Raw genomic sequence first — 9979 nt, 5'->3', positions numbered from 1 at the left:
CCAGGCAAGCATTTATTCTACTGGGCCAACTCCCCGGCCTCCCAGACACATATTCTCGATACATATTGATATCATTACTTGAAAGCAAAATTCTTAGCACTAACCAAATGTTCAAATTTCAATTTGATGGTTTTATTTCTAAAAGTTTATTCTAAAATTATCCCTGTACATATAAAAAAGTAAATGTTTAGAGTAGTAGCTGTTGCTATTTTGTTACAGCCCAAGATCAGAATCAATCTACATGTGCATCAATAGTAAATTAGTTAAGAAAATACATGCTCACCCATATAATGAATCCTTGAAGTACCAAGAGAACAAGGCCTCTGCTGTTGATAAAGAGGGCCATCTAATCTTGCAGGGTAAAGAAGTAGTACTTTAGCATCAGATAATAAGAATTTAATTCACAAACCTTGTTGTTCACTTGCTGGGTGACCATAGATAAATTATTTTTTATCTACAAAATAGAACATAATAATAGTCTATTTCACAGACCTGTTGAGAGGAACAAAATATATAAACAAGTTAGTCTTTTATTATTTTTCATAAAAAATAGGGACACCTATTAGCACATAAACAGCACATAGAACAATATGGACAGACAAAAAATTTATATGTACATGAATTATATTAAAAGGATACTCAAATACTACTTACTATAGTCATTTATACACTTTCATTACACAGACTTTATTTTTTCCATATACAAGTATTACCTTTACAATTTTAAAAAGCATTGTAAGGGCTGGCCAGGTAGCTCAGAGGACTAAAGTACCTGCTTAGGCAAGTGCAGGGACTGGGACTCAATCCCCGGAGTGCTGTGTGGGCCCCACCCTTGGGGTGCACTGAGATTGGACATGGTGGTGCACATCTGTAATCCCAGCACTTGGGAGGCTGAAGACAGGAGGCTCTATCAGTTTGATCTGTGTAGTGAGACCCTATAGACCCTGTAAGGAAAATATAAAAAGTATTGTAAGAAGAAACCCCCCCACACATAATGAGATTGATACCCAAAATATATAAGAAAATCAAACAATTTAACAGCAAATACCAAACAACTGATTAAAATGGACTTAAACATTTCTCTAAAGAAAATATAGAAATTGCCAACAGTTATATGAAAAGCTGTTTAATATCACTAATCATTGGGAAAATGCAAACTGAAATCATAGTAAGATATCACAGCATGCCTGTTAGAATGATAGCTATAAAAAGACAACATCAAAAGCACTAAAAAGAATATGGAGAAAGGGAAATAGCTATATATTTGTCAGTAAGAATGTTAATTGGAAAATAGTATGGGCTTTTCTCAACAAGTTAAATATGGAAATACCATATGACCCAGTAATCCCAATTTTAAAAATTCACCAAAAGGAAGTGAAATAGAAATCTCAAGGAATTATCTGCAACTCCCATGTTCATTACAGTATTACTCAAAATAACCAAATACAGAAACAATCTTTCTATGAAGCATCTGTTGGTGGGCGAATGAACAAAGAAAATGTGAAACACACTCTAGAATATTACTCAATTTAAGAGAACAGCAAAGAAATCCTATTTGAGAAAATCTGGTTGAACTTGAAGGACATCATATTAAGTGAAGTCAGTGAGGCACAGAACAGCAAATACTGCATGATCTCGTGTACATGTGGAATCTAAAAATGTCAACTAAAAGCAGGCTGTTGTCGCTACGGCTTGGAGAGTGGCAGTCACAGAGAAATACCATCAAAGGGTGCAAAATTTTGTTTTGTAGGATTAATAAATTCTGTATGGTTACAGCGTAATAATCTTGTATACTTAGAGTTTGTTAAGATCGTTGATTATTTGAAATTGGTAATTATTTTAAACAATAGTTATATTAATAGCGACACACTTTGTAATTAACCACTTCACTATGTAGACATATATCAAAATATCACATTGCATACCTTAGATATTTTGCAGCTCTTATTATAATGAGTTTAGAGTTTGAACGTGTAATTTATAATTAAATGATTAAAATTAATTCCTTATTAGAGATGGTTTTGTTTTAAAATTTTAGCTTATTGTAAATGTTCTCTTTAGAGGGGCTTCCTTACCTTTTTGAAAAATGGAAAAATTTGGAGAGATTTTTGTTCCTTTTATTTCTATTATGTGACTACAATAATTTTTAAATAATCAATTGAAATAAAAACTTCTTTCAATGTCACCAAAATCTAATTTCCTTTTTTTCATCCAGACCCCAGTTTTTAAAAATAGCCAGTTATTCAAGAGAAAATCATTAACCATGTATAATTAGTGCTGCTTGAAGTTGATTCTTTCCGGGTTCACTGGCACCTCCCTCAGTGGTACTTGACATAATTCTGAGTTATCTTTGATATAGTTCCCCAAACACTTTCACCAGGAAATGATTACCTAATTCCAATGGTACAGTACTTTCCACATTGCCATACACTCTTGGCATCCCCAACTTTCATCAGGGGAGCTGCCTTTCCTCCTATTTGAAAAGAAATGTAGAACCTTTTTGATTGGAATTCCTTTGATGTACTGTTCTCATTTTCTCCACTGTAACAGTGTGGCAGATGCCTTCTTTTTCATTCCCTTCCAGTTTAGTAAGAAGCTTTCCTTCTTCCTGCCTGAAACTAATTCTTTTGTATTTCTATCCCTGAGAGCACTAAGTGGTTATGTTTTATTCAAATTAAAAATATGAAAGACTTTCTTTTAATGTGGACTGACTGAAGGAATGGCCAATATGAATAATTACATAAAAGTCTAAATTATTTAATATCTAAAAATTTAAATCACAATTGCAGTTTAACCACATTTATTGGAGCAATGGAGTCAAACAACTAGAGAAAAGTATTGGTAGAAACTGAGTAGCATGTAAAGAGCAGAATAATTTGTCTATTTCTCATCTTTATTTTTTAATAATTTATACTTTTGTGCATGAAGACTTCACAATACGTTGAAAAAATTCCACTTACAATTTTATATTGCTTATTAGATATTAAATGACCATTACTTCTCTTTGTTTTTTAAAAAAGTTTTATAATGGATTGTGAAGGACAAGAAAAGAGGACAAGAAAAACCAGCTGATAGATTGTATTTTACTCTTTGCTGACTAAAGTTGTGCTTATTTTTCAGATGTTGAAACTTTTACATTGTGTACACTAGAATGTTAGCACCTCATGAAGTTCCAGTATGCATCAGCAGAGAGAAAGGCTAAAACAGCTGCAATAATTCAGATCCTTATTACCTCTGCATAGTTTTAATAACTGTCTTGTTCTAATCATGGTTCATGGCAAAATCCCCCAACCTGACGTCTCTCCTGGAAATACAGACTTAAAATTTAATGCTTCCTTTTGAAAGAGAATGAATACTAAATATTGGTAATAGTTTATGATTCACAGATGATTGCATTTTGAATATTTATCTTCTATCAGAAAACCATCTGTGACGGAGTCAGTTCCAGAAGAAGAGGAGCACCAGAGGTGGCTGGGCTTACGCTCCGACTGGAGGAACATCAGTGGGACCACGTTACACAGACTTCTGGTGCCGAGGTAAGAACTCTTTCCTAAGAGTGGTGTGGAGTAAGATTGTGGTGCAAGAGTTTATCAGCAGGCCTTCCTTCCGAGCTTTGCCATAAGAAAACCCAAATTTGCTACATCAAGGAGCGTCCATAGAATAGCTATTAGGCTTCATATTTTAACAACATAGATTTTTTATTTTAGCTATTTACATCTTTTTAAAATCATAGTTACTGAAAATATGGCTAAAGAAGAAACTTGGCTTCTAATCTTGGAATTTATTCATACCCTATTTAAAATAAAGACTCATTCATATTTGAATTTCCTACAGATGCTGCATGAAATTAGCAGGGAAACTGAAGTAATTCTAACTAAAATCTTGGAGAGTCCAGTAACAGAAAAAGCACAAAATGAAATCACGACTAGGTAGCCTTACCAATGCAAGGTATCGCCCTCAAAATGATGGCGCTTCAGCTGGGCGCGGTGGCGCACACCTGGAGTCCCAGCGCTCTGGGGTTCAGGCAGGAGAATCAGCAAGTTTGAGCCCCACCAAAGCGGGTGTGGAAGTAACATATTTATGGATGAATTTTTTTTAAAAATCTGGGAAATTTAGGATTCTGAGCACATCACACTATTTTTGAAAGTCTCCAGGTACTTTTTTCATTTTAATTTATATTATGAATGACTGTTTCATGGTTGGAAAAAAACCTAGTGATTCCACTGTAAGCAATCTGAGTTTCTTGCAGAGGCGCCCTGGGAGACCAGATCCACAGAGCATGCTCTTACCTCAGAGTTTCCTGAGAGCTTTAGAAAATTCTTCCTTTCCCAAATCACACTTCCTGTGATTTCTATGTACTACCTGTGCTGGCGCCATCTAGAGTCCTAGGGATTCAGCTTACTTCCCCTTTCCTCTAGTCAGCACTTCATACGTCCAGAATTTCACCATGACAGTTTGGGGTAAGGTTTTTTCCAAGCCCAATATTCCTTTCCTTTATCTGTTCTTTGGATTTTTTTTTTGTAGTAATATTTTGTTTTTCTGAGGCTATTTCTTAAATGTTTTTTGGGGGAGGGGCACTCCCTTCTCCACAAGCACAACAATCTGCTGTGCTCTGTACTTAGCATAGGTTCTAAGAAGCAGCCTAAAGCCCCACCCTTTGCCTGCCTGAAGAGTCATAGTTTGAGTCAGTGTTGTTGGTAGTCCCATCAGTCCAGACACAGAAATATTTTTGTAATTATTGCTCTTCCTATGGTTATGAAATTATGAGAATATTAAACTAAAATAAATTTTTAAAAGTGTATAATTTCTAAATGTCCCCAAAGTGATGTTTACCAACAGTTCTGCCTTGGGAATTCCTATAATAAGAATAATTACCTCTCAAAAAGAATGAGCTCCCCTAACAGCTAATCTAAGTCTTGCCTTCCCTGGAAAAATGTTGAATAGGAAATATGTGGCTCAGTGTCATGTTTTTTATGTTTCTAACTCTAGGCAGTCCTGTCCCAGCAGAAATAAGATCTCTCTTCTGTGTACTAAGCAAGGTGAGAAACTGGCGGTGGGACACTGGGATAGGAGCTTATCTGCGTGGGCTGTGGGGGAGGTGGTCGTAGGTGTGTGAGCGCCTCGCTGGCAATAGCTGCGGCTGTTGGCACACTCCAGCTGTACCTTCCGCTTCTTGGCAGATTGTGGGCGTCGCCCCGCTGCCCGAATGAACAAGAGGATCCTCGGGGGCCGGACAAGTCGCCCTGGAAGGTGGCCGTGGCAGTGCTCTCTGCAGAGCGAGCCCAGCGGACACATTTGTGGCTGTGTTCTCATTGCCAAGAAGTGGGTTCTGACAGTTGCCCATTGTTTTGAGGGGTAAGCTGCACCTTTTTCTTCCTTCTCTCTTTCCCTCCTTTCCTCCTTCTTTCTCTTCCCCTCCTCCTTTTCCTTCTTCCTCTCCTCCTCCTCCTCTTCCTCTTCCTTCTCTTCCTTCTTTTCTCTCTCCTTCTTTCTTTTCCTGGGTCTGATTACTTTGTCACTTGATGATTCCTAGCTGCACAGGCAACTAACTGCACAAGGCTACTTCAGTGAAGTAACAGCTCTCTTTCCAAGCCCCACTCAAGTTATTGTTTTCTTAGTATTTGTTTACATGACATAATGATTACATCTCTGTGTGGAACTGGTACATGTACGTAAAAGATATCAGGGCTGGCCAAATAGCTCAGCAGATTAAAGCACCTGCAAACAGGTGCAGGTGCCAGGGTTTCAATGTGCGGGCCTGCTTTGCCAGCCCTGCCCCAGTGGTGCCCTGAGACTGCAATTGAGACTGGGTGTGGTGGTGTGCACCTGTAATCCTATAATCCCAGCACTTAGGAGGCTGTAAACAAGTGGATCACTGTGAGTCTGATCTAGTAGCGAGACTCTGAACACCCTGTAGACCTTTCCCTAAAAAAAAAAAAAAAAAAAAAAAAAAAAAAAAATTCAGTCTCCCCTTCTTTCCCCCTCTCCCCTCCTCCATCTTCCCATCCCCTTCTCATCTGAAAAACATCTCCCTACTTTCCACTATTTCTCTTTTATTTTGCTCTTTATTTATATTTTACGTTGCTCATATAAGAGAAAATATGTGATACTTAAATTTGCATGTCTGATTTATTTCACTTAATATTGTCTCAAGGTGCATAAATTTACCTACCTGCTAATGAGTTAAGTTTATCTTTCTATATGACAGAACAGTTCTCCACTGTGCATAAGTCCCACATTTTCTGTACCCATTCGCTGGTTGTTGGGCATACAGTCTTTTCCCCAAGTTATTATGAATTACGTGTCACTAAACATGGGCACACGTGTGTCACTTAACATGATGCCTTTAACCTTTTAGGAATATGTCTAAAGCGGGAATAGCGGGTCCAATACAATTACTAGCTTTACTTTCTTGAGGACCTCCATACAGACTTCCACAGTGATTGTATCAGTTTGGATTCCCAGCCACAGTGTAGAAGCCTCCTTTTTCTGTGCAGCTTTGGCAGCATTTGTTATTATTTAATTTATCGATGATGGCCATTCTGGCTGCGGTAAGATGGAATTTTAGTGTTGTTTTAATTTGCATTTTTAATGGTCAAGAATGTGTATTATTTTTTCATGTATTCATTGGATATGTGTTCTTTTTCTGAGAAGTGTCTATTCATTTCACTGCTGAGTTTTGTTGTGTTCTTTATGTTGGGATTCTTGAAATATTTTAGATATTAGTTCTCTGGGTAACAGCTGCAAGAGATTTTCCTATTCTATAAGCTGTTTCTTTACTCTGCTTTTTCCATTGTTGTCCAGAAGCTTTTAAAATTGATATGATCTCATTTGTTAATTATTGATACTGCTTCTTTTGCCACTAGGGTTCTGCTCCTGAAGTCTTTGCCATTCTCATGCCTTTAAGGTTTTACCTATTTTTGTCTTCCAGCAGATTAAGTGTTTCTGTTTTCACATTTAGCTCTTCGAGCTATTTCGACTTTAGTTTAGCACATGGTGAGATACGTAGGCCTGGATCCAGTCTTCTGCATGTTTTCCCAGCAATAGCACTTTTACCTGCAGATAACTATTTTATCTACCTTTGGTGCAATCATCCTGTCCACGTACTGTCCATGATTGTCAGTGAATAGATAGCTGCTTAGGGCTCATGTCCCGGGTAATGAGGAAAAAGAAGCTTTGGAGCTTCACTCCTCAGCCAGAAGTAGTCTCTTTCCTTGACTTCATAAGTATATTACACACATATAAATTTAAGCAGAGGTGGTAAATTTGGATAACACAGATGCAAGAGCAGGTGGAAGGTGGCTTGGGAAGGCACTAATACTAATGTCTGTGTGAATGCAGTTTCTTCCACAAACAGAACCAACCCTCTATCCTATCAGTTGGTGCCTCACAGAGTGGGTATGGGTAAGAGGTGAGATGGACCAGAGAAATCCTTGAGAACCATCCCTAGAATCATTCAAGGGACTCTAGTAAATAGGAATATTTCTTTTTAAAAATATTGCTAAAAAATACATTCTACATTTTCCTCTAGCATTATGGAATGAGTACTTTCGCATTGTGCTAGCACCATCGACATCTTGGCAGTTTTTTTCTTTCACTTCCTCGCCACCCTGAAGCCTGACCTCCGTCACAGCCTGGTGAATGTTCCTCATGAGCATGAATGAATACGAGCACGTTCGGTTTTCATGGGGTGTCCAAGTCTACTTTCACCACTTGAAACTCGCTGTATGCGTTGGTTGGCTGGTTGCTCTTCTCATGTGGCAACTCTTGGGGTCCATTCCTACAGGTCTGGTCCATTCTTTTTGAAAGCTAAATAATATTCTATAATATAAGTTTCCATAACTTTTTCTGTCATCTCTCAATAAATAAATCATTGGGTTAATGTCACTTTGGTGTTATTTTAACCTACTGTTATAAACCTTCCTACATAAAGTTACTCACAAACTGGCACCAAGGGACAGAAACACAGATACTTTTTATTTTTAGAGGGTAGAGACTCAGAATTTAGTCCTGCATGGGATTGCAGAGATGGACACCTGCATTGGACCTTGAGGTGCAAACCTAGTGAGCACATTTAAAGAAGAAATCAGAATACAATGTAATAAATGACTATAAAATGGAAAAGTGTGTATGCAATTATTTTGTTGATCTTTTGGAAAAATAATACATCAAAATACAACCAGTACCTCTTTTGGGGGTATTTTTGATGTGTAAAACAGAATGATAAGAGTTTCTGTAGTATGTCAAGAAATACATCACAGGCTGGCCAGATAGCTCAGTAGACTAAAGCACCTGCTTTGGCAGAGCTCAGGGGCTGGTTTTGATCCCAGCATGCCATGCTGGCCCCACCCCTGGGCACGCTGAGATGGCGATTGAGACTGGGCATGGTGGTGTGGCCTGTAATCCCAGCTCTTGGAGGCTGAAAACAGGAGAATCACTATGAGTCTGATCTATGTAGTGAGACCTATAGACCCTGTTACCTTGTACTAAAGGCATAAAAAAAAAAAATACATCGCAGTGCTGTTTCTGTAGAAGGGGCCAGATGTTTCCAGATGTTTTTTACAGTACTGAGTCGTAACTTCACAATAAGCAGATTTTGCTAGCAAAGGCACATTCATCAAAAGGGGATTACCTGAATGAATCCAACAGATCTATAAGGGAACAGCATTTTTTATGTGCTAGTTAATCCAAGTTCATAACCACTTTTGTCATTACCATATGTGGAACCAAGGTTTCTGTTTTCACTGACAGTTCTATGAAGTTAAGGAGGAACCTTGCAATTGAGGAGAAATATGTGTTTATAATTAAGGAAATGAGTATATCAAAGCCATGATCAAATTTCATGGAACGCTAAACTTTACTGTCCGGAGAGGGGGGCATATTCATGCAGTGTTAAAAGTTGCTTAACTTTAAGCAAGCCTCTGCTTGAATGTATGCTAATGAACTCAATTCCATTTTGCAACCTCTCCAGTGGCACTGAAAGCCTCTTAGAACTTTTAATTGTAAGGTTTCCTGTCTGCTGGGGCCATCAATTGCTGCAATGAATGGGATTCACTTCATATCCTGATCCCATGCCTTGGCAAGGCAAGCCAGACCCATTTGTAGTTCTTTTGTCTCTTTTCATTACAGTGGTGGAAAAAGACAATGCGTTCTGCTCTTCTATGGAGAGGTATTTCAAATACCAAATGAAAATTAAAAACATGAGATACTAAGCTGAACAGTTCAAGTCTCATCTACTTCAGTACCAATTTAACCTCTAAAGTTCTAAGGAGGGCCAGGGAGATAGCTCAGTGGAATAAGTGCTTGCCTGGTAAGCACAAGATCCTGAGTTCAATCCCTGGTACCACCAAAAAATAAAATAAAATAAAGTTCTAAGGAAGAAAGACTTTGACTTTTCAGGGTAATGTAACAAACAATTTCTTCACCTTCTACCTCTGAAAGACTGAAGGAAGAATTTTCTAGGTTGGTACACAACTAGCAAAGGTCAGCACTATGTAGTTCCCTTCCAGGAAACCTGTGTTAAAAACTGCCATTCTTCTAGTAGATTGCAACCCTTACTGCTGCCCTCTTGCCACGTTTGATTTCTACTGCTCAATCCAACAAGATTTTTGGTTACTTTCTTCCCCCTTATCTCAGATCATTTCCTTCTCAATTCCTTTCTTTCACCAGCTGACCTAGTTTCCTGGGTTCATTAATCTAATCCTTTCACCAGGACCTTCAAATATACTCTGCTAAATTTAATTTGGCTCTTTAAAAAAACAAGTTAAAAGTGGGAGTGAGTGGAGTTTCTTCATGCTCTAAGCCCATAAGCTACAGAGATTGGCGGCTTCTTCTTCTTCTTCTTCTTCTTCTTCTTCTTCTTCTTCTTCTTCTTCTTCTTCTTCTTCTTCTTCTTCTTCTTCTTCTTCTTCTCGTCCTCCTCCTCCCCCTCCTCCTGCTCCTCCTCCTGCTCCTCTTCTTCCTCTTACTCCTTCTCTTC

At 38.2% G+C, this 9979-nt stretch overlaps 1 protein-coding gene across 1 annotated transcript in view; it reads left to right on the top strand.

Annotated features, from left to right (window-relative positions):
- Corin (corin, serine peptidase) overlaps positions 1–9979 on the top strand; it is a 303897-nt gene that overhangs the window by 279507 nt on the left and 14411 nt on the right. The window contains exons 17-19 of the mRNA XM_023705996.1: positions 3420–3536; positions 4990–5039; positions 5181–5355. Of these exons, the coding sequence (XP_023561764.1) occupies positions 3420–3536; positions 4990–5039; positions 5181–5355 (342 nt within the window). The remainder of the gene's footprint in view (positions 1–3419; positions 3537–4989; positions 5040–5180; positions 5356–9979) is intronic.

This window comes from Octodon degus, unplaced genomic scaffold, assembly GCF_000260255.1.
Source record: "Octodon degus isolate 3935 unplaced genomic scaffold, OctDeg1.0 scaffold00235, whole genome shotgun sequence".
In the NCBI taxonomy this organism is placed as follows: domain Eukaryota; kingdom Metazoa; phylum Chordata; class Mammalia; order Rodentia; family Octodontidae; genus Octodon; species Octodon degus.
This window is presented reverse-complemented; position numbering and strand designations above follow the sequence as displayed.